At 29.5% G+C, this 27523-nt stretch overlaps 1 protein-coding gene across 2 annotated transcripts in view; it reads left to right on the top strand.

Annotated features, from left to right (window-relative positions):
* LOC132944528 (intraflagellar transport protein 172 homolog) overlaps positions 1-27523 on the top strand; it is a 103054-nt gene that overhangs the window by 46681 nt on the left and 28850 nt on the right. For both annotated transcript variants that reach the window (XM_061013923.1, XM_061013922.1), the window contains exons 14-25: positions 9123-9269; positions 9389-9569; positions 13016-13218; positions 15193-15350; positions 16447-16591; positions 16695-16885; positions 16967-17149; positions 18560-18706; positions 19417-19571; positions 20687-20867; positions 25284-25475; positions 26140-26257. In XM_061013923.1, coding sequence (XP_060869906.1) covers positions 9123-9269; positions 9389-9569; positions 13016-13218; positions 15193-15350; positions 16447-16591; positions 16695-16885; positions 16967-17149; positions 18560-18706; positions 19417-19571; positions 20687-20867; positions 25284-25475; positions 26140-26257 — 2001 coding nt within the window. The remainder of the gene's footprint in view (positions 1-9122; positions 9270-9388; positions 9570-13015; positions 13219-15192; positions 15351-16446; positions 16592-16694; positions 16886-16966; positions 17150-18559; positions 18707-19416; positions 19572-20686; positions 20868-25283; positions 25476-26139; positions 26258-27523) is intronic.

Here is a 27523-nt window from a genome sequence, read left to right as displayed (position 1 = left end):
TTATGATCATTAAATGAATAATGAATACCATCAGGCAACCGTAACACAAAATATTGGACGTACTTGTGAATTTGCGATATGGCTAAATTGACTATCCAGGATGCCATTTTATCATAATCGTATTAATAAATCTAAATTAACTTCGTAATAATAGTCTAGTACGGTGTGATGAGCAAACTATTCACTGCGTATTCGTGTTAATGAAATGTTTCATTTATGAGACCTCCAATTAAATATCCATTCAATCATCGGCATTGGAAAAGGTTAACATTCCTCAAATGATTTAGTGCAACATAATAAAATATATCCATTTGTGTGGATAAGTAAATCTAATCAACAATGTTAATAATAATATTAAACTTAAAGTATTTAACGCTAATCAATAGTTGTTATACGTGTGTGGGTATTTCGTTTTATTTCGCCATCGTCGTCGTATTCACGATACGAAATTATTACCGAAAGCAACATTTTACACGGTTGGATGAATGTTGTATTAAGCCACGATATTCGCCATCATCTCCGTGATTCTATATACTTCGATATACAATGCGCAACGCACAGACACGAGAAATGAGTCTAATTAAAAACGATGGTGTTTTCTCAGTCTTTTGACCAACAGATTCACAGTAGTCGACCGTCGACGGTCAATGTTCATTATTATTCTAGAGGAATAATGAACGAAAGCAAACTCTGCAAAGAAACGGCAGCGTCGGTTGTGTAGTTCGCGCGTCGTATCATTTCAGCGCACCGAGGCCATTTATCTTTTGAGGCAAAAGAGAATTCCCGGGGGAATATTTCCCCATTTATAATCACCCAAGTCGTTGCGGAGAATCGCCCGGTCGCGACATTTGCAATTATCATAAGTTATCGGGTTGATAAAGAGACAAATGTATCGCGAGGGATAAATGACTGAATAGAATGGTAAGTGAGGGGGGTGGGAGAATATGTCTACCATCAATGGATCCGGTGCCGCGGCTCGGGGATCTATGCACTGCAGCGAGTTGTAATTTTCACACGGCGATAGACACTGGAAAACACGATCGATGGGAGCAGCGTTCGAGGAATACTGGTGAAAAGAATTTAGGGTTATAAGCTTTTTGTTCGCCGCTGTTGTAGCTGTTCTTGACGATTAACGTTTTTTTCTTGTCACTTCGGTTTAATGTTTTATTCTCGCGCCTTCGCTATAATATAATATATTTTAGGCACTTCGCCGGAAATATCCTAATAGCCTAAACAACACACACACGAGGCAGTCTGACGTGTGAGAGTGAATTTTAACGAATATATTATAATATAGCAGAGGAATACGTGAATCACGGTGTGCGCCGGAAGGTCGATGTGGATCCCCGTCCGAATGTGGTCCTCCCGAATGGAAGATGTCACGATTGATACTCTGCCACACGAATTAAACGGTGTTGTAAATATTAGTTAATTTTGTATAAGAATAATACGACACGATGGACTAAGGTGGGTGTGCATACTAGGTATGTTAAGCGTCCTGCGGTGTCATCTGAGGTTGTTTAGTGGTTTATTTTTATAAGTCTAAAGGGTGCGTAAGTAAAAAATATTATTCCACTATTTTGTTATACGACGTGTTGTGTTTGATGAGTATAATTATTATTATGAACGTCATGTGACTATCATTTTAATTCGGTCGCCTCGTAGGGACGTTTTCAAATATTTCTAGTGCTGATATTATATTCGTGGATATCCGTGGGTTGTGTTCGATGCTCGAAGTCGCTGCGAAGTGTATTATAGCTGATACGCATGACGTAGTTCGATTTATATTAATTCATGTATTCACTTATTGGACTGATAATCGATGCGATTGAGTTACACTTTTCTCCTGCTACTATTTTTAAAGAATTTAAGTGATTTGAATACCGTTTATGTGATTTAGTTTTTATCGTAGGTCGTTATTATTAACAGTACGCGATGTATAGGTTCTGTATGTTTTAGTGCAAGAGCTAGGTTACTTGTAGTGCTTAAGAATAATTTAACTATAAATTATTTTAGATTCTAAATGTCCCTATACTTTTGTGGCTACCGCAAATCATTCTCTGAATGTAGTTTATGTAATTAAATACTAATACTACGATTAAGTCGTAAATTAATATGAGTTCTAAATTATATAATTGTAATGCTAATGACTCCAAACAACTACTCATATAATCTGAATAATAATAGGGTGCAATAACAATATAATTATAATAATTAATAAATACGATACTTAAATTATAAACCTACTATAATATAATGGCTATTGTACTTTAAGGCTTAAGAGCAATATGGATGGGTAGTACCTACTGTTAGATATAGGAGGAGAAATAGCAAGTGAACTTGGTCAGTAATACAGGATAGATAATCCTGTAATCATGCGAGGATGTTTGAATAACTCTATAGTACTCGCGGTCGAATGGCAAAAATATGTCTAACTGCATAATCTAACTGTCTTGAGATTGTTTACCAAGAGACTGGTTTCCGTGTAGATTTCGTTTGATCCTTATATAGGAAAATTTTGGTGTCATCTATCTTACTATTAATGAGAAACGGTGCGTTTGTGCACACATTTGCATAAATATGGAATTCGTATGTATATAACGTGTATTGCGTCATACCCACCCCATATTGTCACGCTGTAATCAGTGGTAAACCTGTGGTTTTATTTAAATATAATTATTGGAAATATTTTACATCACAATGTGACACTTGTACCTATGTACATTATATTATTAAATTATGATGTATTTCAAAGTGTTATGACTTATAAATGTATTTTAATAATATTCGGTTCTCTCGTACACATTGAAGAAGGATATTCAGAACGCTGAGTCCGTAGCTGTCTATACGTTTTTGTCGTTCTATAATAGTACAATCACAATGAATATAAATACAACCAGATAAAAAAAAAAACTTTTTCAAAAATAATGTAACATACACAGACATTGCACTAGCTATATGCGGGCGCACATAATTTATTATATTTGATAACACAACAAAAGTTTCTTTTAAAATGTTCATTGACGCCGAAGATACTATTCTAATCTACCCTAACAGTCGATATTTTATTAACAGTTAGAATCATTAATAATATTGTCAACTCCCTTGATACTGTCTATTTAGTTTCACCATTTCACTTTTCCTCTACTATTTTTACTTCATCTGGACTTTTATTTTATTTTTTTTACAAATTAGCTATATTTGTTTCTAACAACAACATCGCATATACCATAGTAATATGTATTATGTCCTCGTAATATTTCAATAGTTAAAAACTGTATTTTAAAACAAATTACGATACTGTATAAACACACCTTTTGTAAAAATTTTAGTCATGTTAATATCTACGAGCTATACCTATCTTTACACCAAGTTAAGCGAAGCTAAGACAATAGTGCCCAACACGCAAACTCAGTAGTTATTCGATCAGGCATTATTCAGTTTTTTTTTTTTTTTGTTATCATTTTGGATTCCGAGTGGCGTAAGGAATTTATTATTTTTTAAATTATGTTTTTTTTTCCTGTTGTTGTTATGTATGTGTTCACTGTCCAGTATTTATGGTGGAGAAGAACTTCAAAAGTACCATGTTGTAACTTTTTATATTGGAAATATGATCTAGTTGGTGCTTTGGAAAAGTCGTTTTTCGATTTTCGCAGTAGTTTCCCAGAGTGAGAAAAAACAACCAATAAATTGCAAAAAAAAAAATAGTGAAATTTACTGCACACACATTGCCCATTTTCAACAAAGTAGACTTAGCTTAGATTGTTTTCTAATTCAAACACACAATTAATACAATCTACACGACTTGACATTTTCAACCAGAATTATCGCATTCAAGTTTTTTTTTATTATTTTTAAATTAAATTATTTTATTTCTCATATTTTTTTTTTATGTTTGGCCATAAATTAAATTTCTTTGAATAAATTATAAATGTTATCAAAAATTTTAAGTGAAAAATAAAGATATAAGAACGTCCGAATTTCCTATACCTGCAAAAGAAAATTAACATACATTTTTAGTTATTTATATCTAAAAATATGTCATGTTTAAGTTTAACACTAAAACCTATTGTGCACAACACCGTTTGAATTTAATTCCGACTACATAATATTATATCGTTTAAGTTAAATGTGCTGTACAATGTATAACGTATATTATGCAAATAGGTACGTTTCCGTGTTGAAGTATATATATATATATATATTTTTTTTTACTCAACTATTACTTTTATAATAAATATATTGGTCATTGGACCCATTATCCTGGACTAACATTTAATTAAAAATGTACTAAAAACACAAATACATATTTTTTATAATTTATATTAATTCAAATTGTTTTATAATAAAACGTAAACTAAACTTACTCTATGACTAAGGACAATATTTGTTTGATATGGGATCAAAAAAATATATATTTCTTCTTTTAAAATTAAAAACGTCACATAATAATGGATTTATACCTGTGCCATCTTCGCTATAAAAAAACAGCTTATTTATAACACAATCTTATTATAAATAGTCATTATTATAATATTATTATATAAGTAGTTGTACCACATATATTTCTCAAATTCATGATTAAATAATTTTGGTACCTATACAGAAAATGAAAACTAATAGTCAAAGAACTGAATTATTTATTATATCTGTAAATGCTCAAATATGATAATTTATGATCAATAACTAAAACTAATAATAACTAAGTATCAAAATTCAAATATTTTTTTTATTTTTCATTCATATGTTTAACTTTTTATATCACACCGATCAAAGAAATAAAATATATTAAAGCTTTTAACTTTAAATACATTTTTATAAATATTTACAAGTGGTCCTACGTCACAATGAAAGTAGTTCATTTATTGATTTCTACGCAACCTCAATATTTCAAAAAGTTTTAGATTTTCCATAAAATGAGTTAAAACAAAGTTTAGAAATTGATTTCATTTGATTCGATTTCATAAAAATAGAGTTTAACCTTAACGAAAAATGTAATTAAAATAAATTCGTTATCATATTATAGGCAATAAAGATGAGTACATAATATATCAACATTTTTTTTCCTACTTTGCAATTGTACATGTAATGTACAATGTCTATAATCGTTTTTGTGTTACAAATTTTCAGGTGCAACATTTGTTGTCAATATTATTCATACTGACGTTTAAAATAAAAAAAATAATTAATTGTTTTGTTCTTATTTTATATCTCTAAAATACTAAAGACCATAACATTATAAATATCAATAATAATTATAAAATTAAATTTAAATTAAAGTCTGTGTGTAAATTTATGATTTTGGACACAAAATTAACATAATTTAAAATAATATTTGTTTGTCTTATCTATATCTGAACAATATTAATATTAACATAACGGAAATTCTTAATTTGTAATTACATTAATTGAGCATTCAAATTAAAACTAATGGTCAACCAATGAAACTAAATAAGTAAACTTAGAATTTCAAAAGTTTATTATGATTAGAGTGAATTCTAGGATTATTAATAGTCCAAACGGCTGAATTATGCAAAATTCTGCGCTATGTGGAAATTATATAAGTTATCCAGAATGACCTTAATGGAAATACCAATTGTTATGCACATTATTTATTGTGTTAAATATTCAAAATGTTTATTATTATTGTGTTTGTTTATCAAAACCTAATGTGGTGTGAGAAATAATTATCACAGTGTCGTAACTTCTATACATTTAACTGTCACTACGTGATAATACTGTCCTTTATTTGTATTCTGTTGATAATTATTATGCCAGTAAACAGATTACTGTATCCACCTACGACCTACGATGTGTTTTTTTTTATATATATAAAAGTTTATAAAATAACGAGTTTACACGGCATACACATAACATTTTTTAGCCATTGTGAAATTCAAATTATTACTTGAAGGGTTTAATGTCTCTTGACCTGAGCGATATGAAATGTATATTTAAGAACTGTTTATAGGTGTTTTTGTATAAAATATTAAACAGCATTCATCATTTATGACTACTGCGTTTACATTCATAATTCTTTTTTCTGTATCCATCATAATTCGTCAGCTCATTTTTATATTTAAAATTTAAATATCGCTAAGATATTATACACGTATGTATACCATTAAAATATGAAAATTCGTTTTAATGATTCATACAAATAACAATAAATGATCGTACCCGATGGAATTACACAATAATTAATATAATACAAATAAAACAAATAATGGTAAAATTATTTTCATTTATTAGTATTAATATAGTATGTAAATAAATTGTAATTAGCTATTTACTAGGTTTTTTAAAAATCAGTATGTCAATATAGACTACCAAATAGGTTTTACTAGGTGACGACACTAATAGAACTATTTAATGAAAATCAATGTCATGGAATTTTATCGTACTACCAATCAAATTATTTATGACGATTGACATTAAAGAGCTGAGTTATAAAAGAATTTTTAATTTCATAATATACTTACCTACCTAATAAAAGACAATTCAATTACAAATTTGATATTTTAAACTAAATTAATAATTAATATAATTGCTTGGTACAACAAAATATTATGTTGATTTTGATTTAAATTCGTGCCGACATTCCGCCTCTCTGTTTTCGTAAGTAAAAATAAATCAACGGAATCATTTATTTTTTTTTTAAGTTCCAACAATTATAACAGGATTTAGGAAAACAAGAATTATTTTTAGAATATTAAAAAAATAATAAAATAATGGAACTTTAAATTTTAAATTGGTTATTTACATAACGTTCTATTGTTCGATGTTTGATCGACAATGATTTAATTAAACATTTTAAGGAATGTCTTCTCTCATTTGTATACAAATATTCGTTAGAAATTCATATTTTTAAGAAAAATAAAATTCCTGAAAATAGAAACATTCAAACATTTTATAAGATAGAAACACTAGAAACTCTATTGCATTTTAAACACAATTAATTCGTATACAACTATTATTGTAAGTAAGCTATAACTTACGCAATCCGTTTTCTCTTTTTTAATCATTTTTGTATCAATGTTTCTAATATTTTCTAAGAAAAGAAATTAATTCCGTAGGTAGGTAATTTTAAAGATTCTCAACAAAAATACCTAAGTCTAACGGTTTGTTTCATTGTGAAATATTCAATAAATTATTAGATTAAAATATTAGTGACAAGAGATATAAAAATAATAACATTGAATTTGAAAACAAACAGAGATTTTTTTAAGAATTTAAAAACGTCAATGTATTCCTAAATCTATATTTCAGGAAGAAAATAACATACAATAACTCACATTCTCCCAAAATAGCATTAATCAACTCAAGTGTGAAATATACAGTATAGGAGAATGCATTGATTTTTTTATAAAAATTGTTTTCTGAAATTTCCAAAGCACTTCGGTGCTTATGCAATGTATTATTATAATCTACTCAACTACTGAAGATATGTTAATGTTTACTTAAAATTTTCTATAATATTCATAACTTAAACTTAACATTAATATTTACAAAACCAATTTCAAAACTTTTAATTAAAACATAATATTTTATAACAATAAGAGCTTATAGGCTTATCGTTCAAAAAAGAATTATAATATATTCGGCCTAACAATTGATTATAATCTTTAGCATTGAGTAAAGCTTTTCTACACAAGGACACGCCTAACATATTCTGAAATTTCATATGATCAGAGTCAGTCATTATTTTGTTGCTAATGTTAACAAAATACTATTTTATTTCAACTACCAAAATATCATCAATTACGTGTTTAAGATTGCAATAAACGAGATGTGAAAAACTACAATGCAATTTTTATTAACAACTAAATCAAATGTATTTTTAATTCTCTAATTCGTTTCGTGATAGGCTAGTGAAAACCGTTAGACATTAACTCTGCGAAAGCTACGGCACCAAAAATATGTAACTTATAATTTAGTGGGTAGTTTACGGTAGTTATTTTTAATTATTCTTTCAAACGAACATTATTATTTTATAAACTATTTGAAATTTAAATGTAGGTACCTCATTAACCTAACGAAAATTCGAATACGAGATTGGTTTGTTCACTTAAGAACCGGCACCTTTACGTTTGAAGGCAATTACACAGGTTTTTTTGAAATTAAAATAAATTTTCTGGGCAGAAGTTAATTCATCTAAAAAGGTCAAGATTAATCATATATTCTCCTTGTGATTCAAATATACATAATATTTATATATCATATAACATTTGTCAAAAGTAACAATTAAATTTCAAAAAAAATATATTCTTTACATTTTACCTATATAAAAGTATAAAACTAGTAACTAGTGTCTTGTCTTGAATAGTGGCGATAATAATTGATTTTTTTGACGTTTAATAACTAGTTTATATAGTGTTCAGTAAAATGTATAGTTAATAATTAATAGCAGTATTAATATTCAGCTTGCTTGGCTCCGAATCGAATATACTATGTTTAGGCTCTTACTGTAGTATGTAAATCACACAGACTCTTTGCAACCAGTTTCAATTCAAGTTATCTGATTAGAACAAATTCCATTTTTTTTTAATAAGACACTCGGTTGTGTTTTTTAAAAAAAATGTAAAGCACGTTGTGATTATTTTAAAACTGTATTTATATCACTCACTTTAAAATTAAAACATCGATAATAAACTACGAATCGGCTTCGATAATATTCTTACCTTTGACATTGATAATTAAAGGTCATAATCAACACTCCAATATTAAAGCTTATAACACAAAATTGGTCCCACTGAATGCAAATTTGTTATTTTTTACATTTGCAAGACAAAGAAAATATATGCGTGTTTCGTTTCCTCTTATCGGCATAATATTATTGATTTTAATTCTCAAGATGGTAAAATTTGATTCAAATAGGAAATCCATTATTTCAATAGAATATTATGATCTTGAAACATTTTTGTTCTCTGATTTATCAATAATTTATCCAAAGACATATCAAGCAGACTAAGTATTACGTAAAAACTGGTTACAGATGGGATATTAACTGTTAATCCATCCTGAAGGTTAATGATAAATATTATTTAGTAGGTATTGCCTAACAATAATAGTGTACAATCGTTATCTGTGCAATATTTATCAGAACTATTACTTTTTTCTAGATGGCGATGGAATGGACTGTCCAGAAGTGTGGGCTCGTATAGCGGTACTCAATGGTCAATCACAAGCAGCCGAAGCATTGTACCTGGAACAGAATCAGGTGGAAAAGGCAATTCAAATGTATCTGTCATTACACAAATGGGAAAACGGTAATGCTAGACAAATAATTAATATACAGTCTGCCATGAGATATATTTCGTTTTTATATTATGTACCAAGGTATAATATTATAATAATTATTGTGTCGTAAAATCAAATGATATGTTAGCCATTAATTTGGCCGAATCCAAAAACCGTCCAGACGTCGACGAATTGAAATCGCAATATCATTTTTGGCTGTTGGAAACGTGTCAGGAAGAAAAAGCAGCTGAAATTAAAGAAATTGAAGGAGATAAAAGGGCGGCGCTTCAGCTGTACATGAAAGCCGGTCTTGTTAGTAAAGCTGCAAAGTAAGAGTATATAAATATTCATTTCAAAATAGCACATAAACAATATTATTATTGCTCATCTGTTATAATCATATACACGTTATGTATGTCGTATTTATATATATCACAATACTATGAGCACTAAACTCATATAGATACTAATTTTATTAAAGCATATTTCATGCGATCTCTGGTCTGTAATACGAAATTTATGAAATATAATATTACATATGATTCCAAACCGAACGAAGATAAACAATGCAATAAATAAAAATTTATAAACTATTTTTCCAAAGAATGAAATTATTATTCGTTCGCATTATTATTGCTGCTTTTCCGTGGATAACTAATAGCTTTAAATATTGTATCGTACGTCTTCAAATAAAAAATCGCTTCGCTCAGAATCTAAAAAAACAACAAAATTTACCAATTTTTATTCTAATGGCCTGAAATTACCACGACACGAATATTGTTTTCCACTTATCGTAGATGCAAATATGATGCTGATCACACATATCATTTTGTTTTATTTTATTCTTTGAACAAAATATGTATAAAAATAATTTGAATACGGACACAACTACCTGTATCAAATTTAATAATTATTTATTCATTATTCTTTAAGATTTTGTTCTTCGGTTTAATCATAGTAATCCTAATATTAATGTAAAAATAATTATAAATATTTTTATCCTAGTATTAGTATTTTGTAAATTAAAAAAAAATTGATAAATGATTAAATTCTTACAATATAAGCCTATTTAAAATATTATGTAGTCCACAGATTAAATTGTCACATTAAGATTATAATAATGATAAGGGTTGTAACTTGTAGCTATAATCAATAAAATAATGAACAAGGACTAACGACAACGTTGTCGGACAGATAAGGAAGTTGTCTGTTTAAATGTTTTGGAAATAGATATATTTATATTGTTTAAACGAAATCCTTTAAGAATTTTAATTATAAAACAACCATTCTTTTGTTTACTCGGAATTAACAAATAATGTTGAATTCAGATGTAAATAAAAATATTTCTAGAAATAAAAATTAATTGTGGAAATGTCATTAAGATTTTCGTTCTAACAAGAAATGTAAGTATCAATCGTGTGTACATCAATATTATCATCAACAACATAATTTTAATCACATTGCATTCATGCTTATGGATTACTTACGTCTTAAGTCCATATTACCAAGTTCTGTAACTCAATATCTAAACAGGTTTAGCCCTTTGCCAATGTTTATATCTTATTATTTTTATTGCTTATTATTTCTTATTATTTTTATTTTATTCAATATTAAAAATCTCTCTTTGTAAAATGGTTATTTTTCAAATTACAAACATAAATGCTTCTTAATTTCGACAGAGAAAAATCGTTATATTATGAAGATATTTTTCTGTGAAAAAATGTGAAATTGAAGTAGGAATGAAAGGATTCACACGCGTTTAAGCTCATAATTTTGAAGGTTTTAGTGCAGACCGTAATATTTTGAAGGGAACTTTGTTTCCTGATGAATATCATTTTTCGATAAATGCTTACGTTTGTCAGACAATTTTCCACTCCATCCGATGATGAAAATGGAAGTACAAAAAAAAAGATAGGTTAGGTTAACTTGGATTTTTTTCATGATCATCCTAAATTCAGAAAACTACGGAACCCATGTATAAATTCGTACATCGTTTTACGATAACATAAATAATTATAAACGGACACAATTTGGACAAAATATTTTATCCGTCCAGACCCAATTCGTACACAATTTATAACTGTAATTATTTTTTATTATCTAAAAATTATATGAATTCTCTCAATTATTCAATGTTAAGTAAATATTCCTCATGATGGATAATTGACACGTATTATTATGATGCCACGAAAAAATAATGAAATCAATAAATAATTAAAAATAGAAACAACAATAAACTAACATAAGTACATAATAGATTCATAGATACACACAAAATACATCGGATATTTATATAAATTGAGCCCACGAAGATACTAAAAAACAAATTGTAAAAATGACACAACATCGAATTGTTTTATACTCTTGATCGACAACAAAACAATTACTAAGAACATAATATAGAAGAACTCAATCTATAAAACATTAATTAGGTACATAATACATACTCCAATGATCAGAAGCTAATTGAGAAATATACAACTTGTAACTGAATTAGTTTCCTTTGAGTTATACCTGCTTAACTGTTACTTCCTGTACATTTTCAATTATACATAATAATATTATCTCCGTCGTCAATAAAAATTGTGCTATGCGATTGATATAACTGTATACCGTTAACAATGATAATATAATATTTTGTTGTCATCAGTTCCAACGGCGTTACAAGTATAATATTTATTGTACAGTATAATTATTATGAAAAAAAAATAATAAGGCCATTTAATACACGGGTTCGGATCGACTCACATTTTAATTGTACGCGGCGGAACCTGAACTAAATCTAACGTGTATACGAATGCATAGCATTTCCATTGTATATTAATGTTTTTAAATAATAGATGTTTGAATTTAGTTTAAAAAAAAAAAATATATGGAACAATGTGTAGTATAAGTTTTGTAATTTAAATTTTATACCACTATTGAAATGCAGAATTCACGTTTGTCGGTGACTTTTTTTTTTCATGTCAAGTTTAGTACACTCGGTATTGCGGTGTAATAATTATTGTGTACCTACCAAGAATCCAAAATAATAAACTGCGGGGTTTAAGGCTTGCCGTGTATGTACAGTTCGAATGGTATTTTTAAAAACTGACATTCTTCAGAAAATGTAATATAATAAGAATAAAAAAAAAAACTTATGATCTATACGTTGGTACCTATCGTTGTATTAGTCCACGCGTATATATAACGTTTGAACCACTTCAATTTATTCGATATCCATATAATCCAAAAATATATTATTTTTTAATAACAATACGGCAAAAAGTTTCTACCCGTAGGAAAAATAAGTTAATCGATTTTTCGTACAATCCATTAACTTTTTGTAAACTTCTGCAGGTATAATCGAATTCCAATAAGTACACTCGTGCATTATTATACGCCTTGTTTAGATATTGCCTGTAAAGAATATCGCATGTTTTCGAATATTATTCTTCGCATTATTTCATCTCACGTAGGTAAAAAAATGGTGTGCTCAATGATATTATTTAAATCACGTCGTTTGAAAAAGTACCTGTGCTATAGTCGGGCAGTTCGCCGACCGACATCGCTCGTTTATTTCTCTCTCGCAGCACTGTATAACACGACAACATTATTAAAATATAGGCAACAATATTATTTATGTGATACGGCCGCGGTCGTATTATAACACTATTATGACTGTTACGAGCGCCGAAATCGGTTTTTGCGTGCGCAGTGTAATACCGCCGGCAGGGCTCTGCACTACGCGACCGTGACGTCATAAAAATATAATTCGAATCGAAATCGCGCACAGGCTCGTTCAAGACGACCCGGAACTTTTGGCAGACGATTCGGTCGTGGAAAAAGTACTGTCGGGACTGCTGAGGCTGGAAAACTATCACGTTGCTGGAGAACTCTGTCAATCGCAGGGGAATCCGGGCAAGGCTATGGAGTTTTACTGCAGAGGAAACATATACGCAAAAGCCGTGGAGTTGGCCCGATTCGTTTCTCCGTCAGGTGGGTGTGTGCGTTATAATATACGTTTTCGGCGAACGACGTCGTGCACGATTGCATTTTTTTTTTTGTTGTTGTTGTTTCGTTCCATCCGCGAAAGTCTTGATGGATAACTTTGGAAAACCTCTTGCCATAGCGTAATTAGGTACTAATCAGAAGAGCACGGCTTACAAAGCTATTACATAATACCTAGATCATAATAATATATCAATATTTCCAGTAGACCGATTTCAAGTGCCATTGGGTAGGATTAGCTTTTGCCTCATATTGTTGCAGTAAAAAAAAATTACAAGCAGCATTAAACACATACAATTTGATAAAATATATCAATTAATGACAATTAAATAAAAAAAAAAAATTGTTTTAAGGAACCATTCACCGTTTAAATATTATGTAGACACGAATAATGTACACGCATGATAGATATGTTTTCTAACATTGACTAAAAAATGCAGTGCATATAGTTTGGATTCGAATGTTTACTAATTTGGTTCCATGTTAAAAATCATTATATTATACTGCACTAGTCTAATCCAGTGTTAAAAATCATAGCTAATGTACCAGTAGTTTGGTCTGGTTAAAAACCATTCTACATTAGTCGGGTCCCTAAAAAAAAAAAAACATTTACTTTCCCATTTTAAGCAGACATTGTGAAAATACGAAATTGATGTCTGAATGAAAGGAATCTCACATGCGTCTTACCTCATAATGTTGAAGGTTTAAATTCAGACCGTAATATTTCAGAGGGAACTTATTGTTCCTAGATGAATACAATTTTTTGATAAATGCTAACGTTTGTCAGACAATTTTCAACTGCATCTGATGATGAGAATGGAATAACAAAAAAAAAAAAAATGGTTAGATAAACTTGAATTTTTTTTTATGATCGTCCTAAATTCAGAAAACAACGGAACCTGTGAATATGCGTACATAATTTTATGATAAGATATTTAATTTTATACGGACCCAATTTGAACAAAATATTGTATTCGCTCGGGCCAAATTCGTACACAATCTAGAGCTGTAATTATTCTGGACCCAACTCGGATGCAGACATGCAGACCAAAAGTGGAATGGAAAAGATCGTTACCACTTGTCAAACATTTTTTTTACATGATAAAAATCTTAACCTTTTTATGTTATAATAAATAATTTACTTCATATTAAAATACTTATATGTCATTTGATGAAATATGCACTTTTGGGTTTTAAGATTTGGACTTATAATATTATTTTAATCTTACTACTTACAAAAAATTTCTTAAATTTCTCAATAGTTTTACAGATAATTTTTTTAAAATACATTTGCAAATGACGTTTTTGATAAATGTTCTATATATAATATATATATTATCAATACAATTTAGTTATAGATTCTTTATTGGATAATTATTTTGCGAATGCCATTTTCTTCGATTTCACATACTACAGTCTTGCTTCAAAGTGTATGAAGTTACGACTCGAGTGCCCACTATCATATTCTACTGATACTTTTATTTGTATTACTAACTATCAACTGATAATTTGATGCCATAACCTATGATAGTTATAAAAACTATATAAGTATGAATGTATTATTTTTATTCAAAGCTTTCTTTTATTTTGTTGTACATTTTTTCGTTTGAGCTTCACAAATTTGGTACCAACCTAACGTAAAATTAAGTATCAGTTTCGTGTACCTGTTTTGCCTATACTCTACGCCGTCATACACCTGATTTAAATATTATTTTAAACGTACTATATTCATTAATACTATATACATTTATGTGTTGTAATAATATTATTACACCTAATAATGTTAGAATTAAATAATGTGTTATTACGATTTACGACGCAATATTTAATATGCAATATGTGTATACTATCACGTTAAGGGAGACCCTTTTACACAATCAATTTACTAAAATATATGAAATATTAAAACATCGAAATATATTAAATCCTCAGAGGCTTTATTATTGTTAAATACATTTTCAGAGGTAGTTTCTTTAGAAGAAAAATGGGGTGATTTCTTAGTATGCCAGAAACAACAAGACGCTGCTATCTCTCATTATATCGAAGCCGGAAATACAGTAAAAGCCTTAGAAGCTGCCATTGGTGCCAGACAATGGAAGAAATCAATGCAAATTATGCAGGTGAATATCATACCTTTCTATGTTTGACTTTAGCACACCTATTGTTTAATTATAATGACAAAAACATCTGATGTTAAATTATCAAACGAATTCATCTGTTTTGTTATATTATTATGATCAAAGGTAAATAAGGTAACTGTAAGTAAGTTGATTAAATATAAAATTAATAATGTATAACAATATGAACTCAATCGAATTCAGTGTATTACAAAGTAGGTAATTGAAAACAAGTATTTCAGAATTTCAGATATTACCACATTATTGTTATGTATTTACTAATAATTGTACCTACAAGAAATACATTTATTATTTAATATGAATTAGAACATTCGATATCGTTTAATACTTGTATGGTAGACAGGTATTAGATATAATATAGTGATTGAGAATGTATATTTATGATCAAAAATTGCAAAAACCTTCTAAACAACAAAAATGATTTATAATAATTAAAAAATAACCATATAAATATTTGAGTTGAAAATACAATGATGTAAATATTTAATTTATTTAAATGGAAAGTTAATAAAAAGTAAAAGGGAAACTGAATTATTATTAATGAAAATAAATAAGAATATTTTGTATAATTTAAAACAAACTCATGCTTGACTGAATATAATATGCATTAAAAATATATGTAATTTAATTATAGTTCATTATTGTTATCAAAACTATTACCGTTTCATATATCAAAATAATTTTCTAGCACAACTTGTTTGTATAAAAATATAAAACTTACCTCTAATTCAAGGGCAGCGGAAATTGCAGGTAAATATGATGCATTTTTTATATTGTTTAAACATCAATATTATCATAAGTTGATTGATAATTTATTTCAAGGAAATCGAATTAACTATAATTGTTATAGCGTATTTATTATTTACGACACACCACATTTTTAACGAGGTGTTTAAACATTAACGTTGTTAGATAGGTAGGTAATAATTGTTTTAATCTGATTTGCTGTTTGACGAAAAATCGACAGTTTTGAATGTTTTATAAATGTTTTATGATATAATAATATCAATATAATTTATAATATAAACGTAATATAAATATTATAATATTAAATTTTATATCAATATTTATATCGCAGGTAATTGAAGACAAAACATTAGTAACCAAATACGGATCCCATTTGGCTGAACATTTTAAGACGGTTAACGACTACAAGACCGCTGAGAAACTCTACATGGAATGTGGAATGCACAGGGAGGCCATCCACCTGTATCTCGAAACGGGTAAATTGAATTTATTTATTAAATATTTTGTAAACGATGACGATACTACCTATGCGTATTTCGCTTGATATTCAAACGGCGTCATTATACGTGCCCGCTGCAGGAAATTGGGAGAAGGCGCACAAGCTCCTAAAGAACAATCCGACGCTGACAGACTTGAGCGAAGAACTGGAAACTTATGGCAAAAAGTTGGAAAACACCGGTCGAATCAAGGAAGCGGAAAAGCTTTATTTGGCTTTGGACAAAGTGGATCTGGCCATCAACATGTACAAGAACTGTCAACGGTACGACGAGGTGCGTATGCGTTTCAACGTTTACATTCATCCACTGCAGAGTGGGCGTACCCTAAGGCAAACCTTACGTTTCGTTCATTAGATGATGTCTCTCGTGAGCAAGTACCACAGTGATTTAGTGAGCACCACCCACGTCCATTTGGCTCACGAGTGCGAGACTCGGGGCAACTACAGGGCGGCCGAACACCATTTCGTCCAGGCCGGAGAATGGAAACTCGCGGTAAAAATGTATCGATCGTTGGACATGTGGGAGGAAGCGTACAAGGTACGTACCTATCTGGTCTCCACACCTATACGCCATTTTATAGTGCCGTTTATAAACGTGCATCTCGCGTAAAATTTAATACAATATCATAATATGTAGGTACACGCGCGTGTTGTACTTAACATTTTGTTTGCATAATAACATTAAATGGTGGAATGCAAGTCAACAGAGTTTACGATCGTCGGGCAGTTATTATTATGAACGGCCGAGTGTTTTAACACTCGGAGCTGCGTCTGAATCGCATAGTATTATAATAATCGTATTGTGATTAATTTAATCTCGACCGTAGCGAGTGTGTGCGGTGTAGGTTTCAACAACCACGTTCGATGATGATAATAATAGTAATAATTAATCGACGATTTTCGTTTTTACAATATTATCTTTAATGAATTAAATAATGATGAGGGTGGATGATACTTATTTCGGTCGTTTTCAATATTATTAGCACGGGACTTGATAAAAATGGATAAAAATGGAAAAATAAATAAATAAAAATTTAATCTAATCTTATCAAAATATGTACTAAAAGGTAATTATAAATAATAATATTATAATATAAAATCTTTAATAATTTATTATAATCTAGGTTGGGTAACCTGACCTATTATGAATAAATTGATATAGGTTATGAAAGTATAATAATAATATCACTGCGCACTATCGACAACTATTCCATCTAAAACTGTGGTATATACATGGTAACGGAGTAAATGACATACATCACAGCACTGACGTATCCTTTTACATAGCTACGAAATTGCTATCTCCAAGAACACCTCTCTTTTAATAATAAATCCAGGGACAGTATATTCTCACATTTCAATCATTCCTTTTGATACCTTTACATCAAGCATCAATACCACAATTAATGGAACTATATAGACTATGAGTGCAGAGAATTAGAGGTTCGTACATTATATCATATCGCTGTAATGATCTCACAATGCCGTTTAATAATATGAACATATTTAAATAAAATATGAATTCCCGTGATATTACATACCCAATATTTTTGTTGTAAAAATGATTTAGATCGTAAAAAAATCTTGATATCAATCCGATTTTACGTGATAGTGACAGTGAAATATGTCATCAACATAATAATATTGGAAATTGAATGGTTTATTAATCATTTCATGCGAGAAAAACTACTACACCGATAATTGTTATTATTTTCAAAAATGATCTCGTAAAATATTGAAATCAATATTATGGTCTCCGATATTAAGAGTAAATATGGTGATTTCGTTTAACATCACTGTAATATAAAAACGGGGTATAGTGGGGTGTCTTCAATATCGTCATAGTATTTTTGTTTCCGATAAAGTTATTTCTAAAGTTGTGTAGGTACAAGTGTACAACTGACTCCTCGTGAATTACTAATGAAATATAAATTGAATATATTTTTAGATTGCAAAAAACAACGGCGGAGAACACGCGGCCGAGCAAGTGGCATTTTTGTGGGCCAAATCGTTAGGTGGAGATTCGGCTATTAAGTTACTGAATCGCCTTGGTCTACTAAACGAGTGTATCGATCATGCCAGTGACAGTTATCAAGTAATTAAATAATAATAATTAATAAATCATTCAAATACAGTTGCCAATCCACCGTATGTACATTCTATATTATAATTGAATTATACCTAATTTATCGTAATCGAAAAGAATGAATTCATGTACCTATAATAATATGTGTTTAATGGTTATATAACTTTGTGAGAAGGCTAAGATATATATATAATATTTAAAACTAAATAGTTGTACGTATCTAGGAATGTATTATTTCTGGACAGTTTAAAACTTTAAAATGTAATGATTAATATATATATTTTTTAAAGTTGATAAAATACTGTAATAGTTATTATATTATAAAATTATTGTATTATTATACTTATAACTTGACTGATAATTTGACAAATTAAATTTTTTTAATAAAAATAATTTTAAATGAATACTATTATAAAACGACACGATACTCTTATTTATTTGAATAACAAACAATTTACAATCTGAATTATTTATGAATCTCGGAATCGTTTTAAATAATTAAAATTAAATTAAAACAATTATTTTTATATATATTTCAGTAATACCAACTTAAATTCAAATTAAAGTTTTCTTAATTATCGAAAAATATCGATTAACGTAAAATATTTATTTGTTATAACGGTATAATTAATATATTTTTATTAAGGACTTAAGTATTAAGAAATGTATAACCATGAAGGTAAGTTCCAAAAAATAATGCTGAATTCACTCCCAAATAGTTTGAATTTGCATTCGAATTGGCTCGTTCCGGAGGTGCAGAACGTTTGACCGAAGTGCACTATAAATACGCTCTCGTGCTTGAAGACGATGGTAAATTCCAGGATGCGGAAAAAAATTTTGTTGCTGGAATGAAACCCAAAGAAGCGGTATTAATGTAAGTAGAACTGTTGTTTAGGTATAGGTTTATTCACAAAAACTATTAAATTGGTAAATAATTTCATACATAGGCGTAATTTGAGGGAGGGGACCTATAGATAACCTACGATATTTGACTGTGTAGGCACTAATCTCATTTTGTCTTATGGACTTTTAGTTTAACCAGAGACTTCGAACGGGTATGGGTCGTATTTCCTGTACATATTTTATATATTGTTAACGAGATGAATTATTTCGATGTATCTATATCTAAATCGCTCAGCTCGTGGATTTTAAAGTAATCAAAAAAATCACAGTTTAAATAATAAATTTATCATCATTAATAATATGGGAGATTGAGCATTCTGGGGCAGGGGGGTGAACCACAATCCCGTGTAGCAATATTGTGAACCCCGCGTTGTGTGTTACGACGGTGCGATTGAAAACGTAACCACCCTTAAAACGACACGTCGTCATTTCGGGATGTGCACAGGCACATATACACAACTGGGGGACAACTTAACCGAGACGACTCGAAGTTGTGGCGGCGGTAGAAACGCCGATTAGTGCGTATAACATAATAATATTGTATAATATTTGTAACACGTTGCGGGAAGACGTATACGTACTCTGTCATAACTCGTCGTAACGACATTCGGAAATGCCGATCTGAGTGCGTTTAATATCGTAATATTATATTGTACAGGTCGATTCGCCGAGCACGACCACCCCCTCCCATTTTTTGCCCTTTAACAATACATTTATTCAAATTCTCGGAATTTCACTCTATACAAGAAGACCATGTAGTATTTTCAAATATTTATATTTTCTGCTACGATACCAACTTCTTTTTTTTTTCAAACGGGAATCGGCCTTATTTCCTGCACATATTTTATATTATTACCCGCGAGATGGCTTTTTTCGATGTATCTAAATCGCTCAGCTCGCGGGCTGAAAATATGAAACATCGGGCGTAAGCATTCTTTGTGGGGGGGGGGGGGAGGGGATTTTGAATCACAACCCCGTGTAGCATTATTTTAAGACCCGTGTTATGAGTTATGACGGTGCGCTTGAAAACGCACCTACCCTCCTTATTAAAATACCACACACGTCGTCATTTCGGGATGCACGCAGGTACATACACAACCAGGATTGGGACAACGCCGAGCGAGTGGCCGAACAGCACGACAAGAGTTCCATGTCCGACGTGCTTCTGTCCCGGGCCAAGGTGGAGTTCGAAGCGGCCAATTATCCGCGGTTCGAGGCGTTGATGTTACGTTGTCACAAGCCCGAACTCATCGTCAAACAATATCAGGTATAATATTATTATTATTATTATTATAGAACGGTTCACTGCTGCAGGTATAAAGCGTGACCAGTATATAATACCGTAGCACGACAATTTTAGTATAATATTATAAGGAATATTGTACGGATTTTGGGTTGCGATTCGTAATTGATATGGACGACGACGTGTTCAATGGTATAGGTATTGGGTCCGACATTATAATATCCTTGTCCAACAGTTACACTATTAAGTAAACAATAAATAAGGACTCTACGTGCGGTCACCGGAGGTCAGTAATAACGCGTGCAACCGAAAATAAAAACCAATATAATAGTCCAGATATGATGAACTCTTACTTCTCGGTGAGTTATTTTACGCACATCAATCTAGTTAAGGCGATCGCTATTAAAATACTATGAACAAACTCTGTTCAAATGTGTACAATATGGTAAGTCCATGACGAAATTCCACAATTGTCATTTTAAATTTGTAAGTAGGATAACCGTATTAAAATATAAATAGTAAATATAATACATATTATTATCAATTAAAAATCGTACAGTAAATAAAATCAAAATAAATAAGGAATGCGTACTACGTAACTACATTCAAACCAAACTGATATATTGCATAATATAATAGAATAATATTAAACTATAATAGGTACTATATTATTATTATCAAAACTATTTTGCCCACAAACATAATATTATTATAATAGGTATATAATATATAAAAAATAATGTTTACCAAACAGAATAACTTACATAAATAAATGCATGAAAAAATTAAGTACTTTAAAAATTAAACCGTCATGAACAGAACTTTATTTGTAGTGATGAATGACACGATGGTAGTTATTTTTAGTAAATTATATATATTTTCTTATGCATTTTTTATGAAACAATGCCATTAAGCACTGTTGAAGACATAAGTATTTTTTTTCTTTTAAAACAAATTTCCTCTTAATATATTTATAGAGATTTACATTGTAAATAAAAAATCATTTCTGGTTAGTTTAATAATTCTTTATTAACTAAATAATTTTTTTAAGTTATTTCAACGCTTTGTTTTTTTATTCAAAAACAACTAACTAAACACATTTGTTTCAGTTATTTTACATAATATATTTGAAGTGATATCGGTTATAAATTCAAATCACCGTACTAAAATTATTTAGGTGTTTATGAACATAGCAGCAAACTATTCCAGCATATATATTTTATAAAAAAAAAACTTGCACAAAATAGTTTTAATGTTGTGTCTATGGCAATAAGTCTCTTGCTAGTATTTCACAATGCATACTTGGTCCTAAAAACATAATGCATTGTTTTTTTTTTTTTATTCACTCAATACCACACACGAGTATAATGTGTAAACAGGCATCAATAAATCGACAGAAACGAATAAGCTATGTACACATGATCGGGTACACAGAGAAAAAAATTCTGAATGTAGTTGGTAAATGAGATACGTATTTTTCATCGACACGTTTTTACCGAATTTTTCACCTGAATGGCGCCTTGAAGCATTTGCTTGGTCGAGGAATAAATTCATTGCACGTGATAATAGATGAAGCATTAAAATGATGATTTTAACATTGTTATGATCGTCATCGTTGCTCTGAGCGGACGTACAAGAAGAAAACATTTCGATGGACGAATGCATTGAAACACCCTGCTAATAAAGATCAATAAATCAAATAAAAAACAAATCATGAAATACCATTGGGTTAAGGTTATTTCTTATCTATTTAAACTTTTATAACCTTATACGTTTTAAAGGTCGTCTTCTCGGATGATATAAATTAGTATCGACAGCCCTCGTTGAATAAAGATGATCGTTAAAGATGAATACATTTGTTCAGAAACCTAGTTCGTTCGAAAATACAGTGCGTGCATTAGATAGTTTTTGCATTATTTAGATCGTAATATGAATCAAACATTAGTACATTACGCACTGTACGTGAAATATAAACTCATTCACAATATTAATATATAAATCTGCTGAATACATAAATTTGTACTATTGAATTTATTTTGGTTAAAATATTAAATAATTTTAAATAAGTGGATGTAGCTCTGCTGTACAGTAGGTTAAAAGTGGGACAATGTATAATGGATTGCATTAAACTTGAATTCAGTGATATAATATCATTGTATAAGAAAAACGATTCTGAGCGGAGATGGTTTATCAGTCTAGATTTTTTAAATTTTTATTATTTATTATAGCCTTTAAGTAGAATTAATATTATAATATTATAATTTTTTATTCGTTGCTACGGTGATATACAAATCGTTAGAAATTAAAATCTCATTTTAAGCGGCTTTTCGTAATTTGTCAGTAGTTTTTCCCGTGGCGTTACATAACTATTGAGAAAATCAAAAAATGACCTGTTCAAAGTACTATCTTGATTCAATTTGCTAAAAGATAAGGTACTATATGTTGAAATCGAAGCACTCTATCTGGTAGAAATTTTGTATACAGGATATAAAAAAATAAATATACGCCATTGTAAAACCACTAGCTTCCTCGCTCCGCTCAGAATCAAAAATATAATATCATATACATTTTAAATTCATTTTCACAAAAGTAGTAAGCTAAACAACATGGTTATGAGTACTTTTTTATTCAAAGCAAATCGAAAACTATATATAACGATGGAGAACGCCAAATGTAATAAAATTATTATTTTACCTAATAAATTACGTTACCAAAATGTATGAATATAATATAGTATAATATATAACAGGTAATTTTGTTTTTTATTAGGTATATAGCTAAACAAACACATGTTAATAATAATTTTAGGTTTGGATAGGTGACAGTTGCAGTGCATCTATTTGAAAAATTGGCTTTTCTATAGTGCATGTATTATACACATGCACTATAATTAATTATAATGAATTATAATAAATATTAATAAACCATTAGGTAGTAAGATTTGTTTAGGAAATTTAAAATTTAAATTACATGTTGACATTGGTTTATTTCTTCAACTTTCAATATGACTAATTGGATTTAGCTCTCATAATGCATATGCAACATCGAAAATTGTATACTTTCTTTGTTAGTTTAATACGTATTATAATATAATATGAATATTTAAAACAATTCAGAATATAACAAAATATGTACGTTAAATACTGATCTGTTAAATCGTCGACTAAAAAAACATCATATGCAATCGGTGAAGGGTTAAAAATAATTATTATTAATGAATTTTCGCCGAAACATAAGCAAAGATTAATGCTTAATGACCTGACAAACTCGTTAATAAATAAAAAAATTGTTTTTACTGAGAATACAAGACAAGTACATTTTTAAAACGGTTTATGTATGATTATATTATAATATATACCTACCTATATTGTGTATACAATAAAATACAAGTTATACTAAACTGACATGGCGTTGGAAGTTTCATTCAGTTATATTTTAATGTATATTTACCATACACAGTTGTTTGAAAATAATTGTAAAGATTACTAATTTCGATTTAACTTAATAATATACACTACTTTAAGTCCTTATAGTAATCCGTTCAAAACTTGTCGTTCTTATAATATGCACTTTGCAGATCCACAACATATTATTGATTAACGAATGTGAACAGCGCAGAAAAAATACATTTTAGTTGAGCACTTACAATAAAAATATTAAATTATCATTATTTTTAAAATGCGTGTGTATAATAATGGCATATAATATTTAACAATATTGTTATCATAATCATGATTATGGATCTCAGCAATTTACTTAAGTACAAATATATATATATAATAAGTATTAATAGTTCTGGAAAAATATATAAAGAGCAATTGAGAGTAAAAATGCATTAAATAATCTGTTATACTTTAAAACTACTTGAATTGTTAGTTGCTTAAAATGGGTATCTTTTAAAAGTTAACTCTGGTTAAGCAGACATAACTTTAAATATGATTATCGTGACATGATAAAACACGAAATCTCAACTGTAGGTTAATATATTTTACGTGACATGAGAAGTAAGTCATCTTTTAACTTGATTAGATGAATTTATGAACGTAATAAAAATTACAATTATTTTAGTCTTCGTATTAACTCGTTCATTAGAATATTTCAGTTAATATCTCTTGGGGCTCGTTGATCGTTAACGTTCCTGTTTCTTCTTATACGCGGTATTAGGTATAGTGTCTTAAACGTAGTTGGCTCATTTCTTTCTTTTAGTATATTATTTTTCATAATCATAATGTCTCAGGCCATGCTAGATTATTTCAACATGCCTAACATAATTTCAAACAGTTGTAATTACATATCGTATAGGCAATACCTATAACTATATATAACACAAGGTATTTGCGTGAAGTCGCCGTTTCAGAAGATATATAAAAAAATACATTTACTAATAAGAAATTAAAAATTAAAAATTAAAACGAAGTGTGTATGGTTATGGTGTTACAGGAAAAGGGGATGTGGGTGGAAGCGTTGAAGTCGTGTCGTGAATACTTGCCGGCCAAACTAGAAGAGGTGCAAGCCGAGTACGACAGAGAGTGCGGCGCCAGAGTGACCAGAGACATTAACAGTCTGTTCGCGCAGGCCAGTCAGTGGGAGCAGAACGGAGAATTCAAAACGGCCGTAGACTGTTTGCTCAAGGTATACAATATATTATCATACTCAACGAAATCGTTGTACATTAATTATTATTGTTATTATTGTGTTACTCTATATTGCGGTATATGGGTAGTTGGTGTTGCAAACTTCGTTGTTCATGGCAAAATGCGAGAGTGCGCCGTTTTTATTTTCATTAGTTTTCCAATCGCAAATATTTTGATAAAAAAACATCTTCTCGAACGCTTCATACTTCCGTATAGGTACCCTCAGAGTCACTGTTTTGTTAAACGACGAGTTCGTGGACCGTAGACTACTCAATCTATTTCGATACGATATGCATTTAGTTTGCAATATATATCATTATTTCAGAGACCCACTGCAGGAATATAACGTAAACGAAAAAAAAATGTATTACTTATCAAATATTATCAACTATCAACTTTTTACACTCGTAGGGTCATTAATACCTATTCACATAATAATATTCATTATATATTATATATATATTTTTTTTGTATATAATATAAAAACAGTTTCATAGACGTAAAGAACGTTTTTATAGCTTCTGAAAATATTTGAGTGTAAAAAATATATTCTCGCATGACAATATTCAACAAGAGCGAAAATTTGAGAATTTTTCCAATTGAGTTGTCTCTTTGAATTTTGCCTATAAACGATATTAATAGATATTTATATGTGTGAAAAGGTCACTTCAACCAACTGTAAGGACGACCGTATTATATCAAAAACGCTCAACGAAGCGACGCGAATGACATTAAAATACTTAGACGGCGAGGAGTGTGTGGACGCTGCTAAAAAGTTAGGTAAGTTCCGAAAGGTTGTGTTGTGAGCTTATTTTTTAAATTGTATTTACTCTATATCGTACGCCGTGTTAAGTTATTGACTGTGGATGAAACGTCTGATTTAAATCGTTCAATTTAACACAATATAATGAAATATTTGGTAGGTACTTAAATATTTAAACGCCTCTGGTTTAAACGTATTCGGGCGTGTATACAAATACGACAACAATTAGATAAATTTATTGTATTGTTATTATTATTTTCATTAGTTCAAACGAACACAATATCATACGATTTATATTCAGCTAACGAGTAATTTAATAATTTAATACAAACTTCGTTGCAGCGCCGTCTTCTCTTCGTAAAATAAATTGAGTGTTATCATTAATCCCATTATCCTTTTCCAATGCTAGAAATTACAAAGGAGAATGATGAATATTTTCTATATCGATTTTGACATGCAATTTATTACGTGGTACCTCCACCGCCGCCAACACCTCTTCTGCAGGTTTTCCAGCTCGAAATAAAGCTTTTTCGATACATATTAATGGAAATAAATCGAAGATTTAATAACGTTAATCTTATTGGATTACATCAGCAAAATGACAGATTACCACTTTTTATAATTCAGTTAAACGTACTAGTTATAATGTGTGAAAGCTTTATATATACGGGTCAGCTAATAATTTAATTTTCGACGGGCCGCCCAGCTGATACCGACCGTGTACAAAGTGGCGGAAGGATGGCAATTCGTTTGGAAGTGTCAGCCAGCATTAAACATTCAAAGTAATAATAATAATAATATTATTATTATAGATATACAAAACATAATACGTGCACTTTTGCCTGAAATCTGTACAAAACAACTGTAAAATTGCTTCATGGTTAATATTTCAAACAACAACAATAATAATATTATATAACGATAATATTCCACTCTTATTAACAATACAGCGTTGTTAACGCATAAAATGTATACACGATGTAAAACAGTTTTCTGGAACAATGCTTGTTTATTCGTCATGCTTTACCATACCGTAATTAAATCAAATAATAATATTATAATATTTTACGTTCGGATGTTTTCGGTAAATTGTATTGACAATTCAAAATCGATGGACTAATAGTACAAGAAACGAATTTATAAAACAATTATCGCGATGGTCATAATTATTATTATAATATTAAAACGACTGAGATCAAAAACGGTCGTCTGGGAAAATTACCTAATAACCAGTTCGACGATAACATTTTCTGAAGAAAATATTCAATTAAACAAAATACCTA

The sequence above is a fragment of the Metopolophium dirhodum genome, chromosome 5 (genome assembly GCF_019925205.1).
Source record: "Metopolophium dirhodum isolate CAU chromosome 5, ASM1992520v1, whole genome shotgun sequence".
NCBI classification, from domain to species: Eukaryota; Metazoa; Arthropoda; class Insecta; order Hemiptera; family Aphididae; genus Metopolophium; species Metopolophium dirhodum.
The sequence above is the reverse complement of the archived record's forward strand: the minus strand, read 5'-3'. Positions and strand labels throughout refer to the sequence as shown.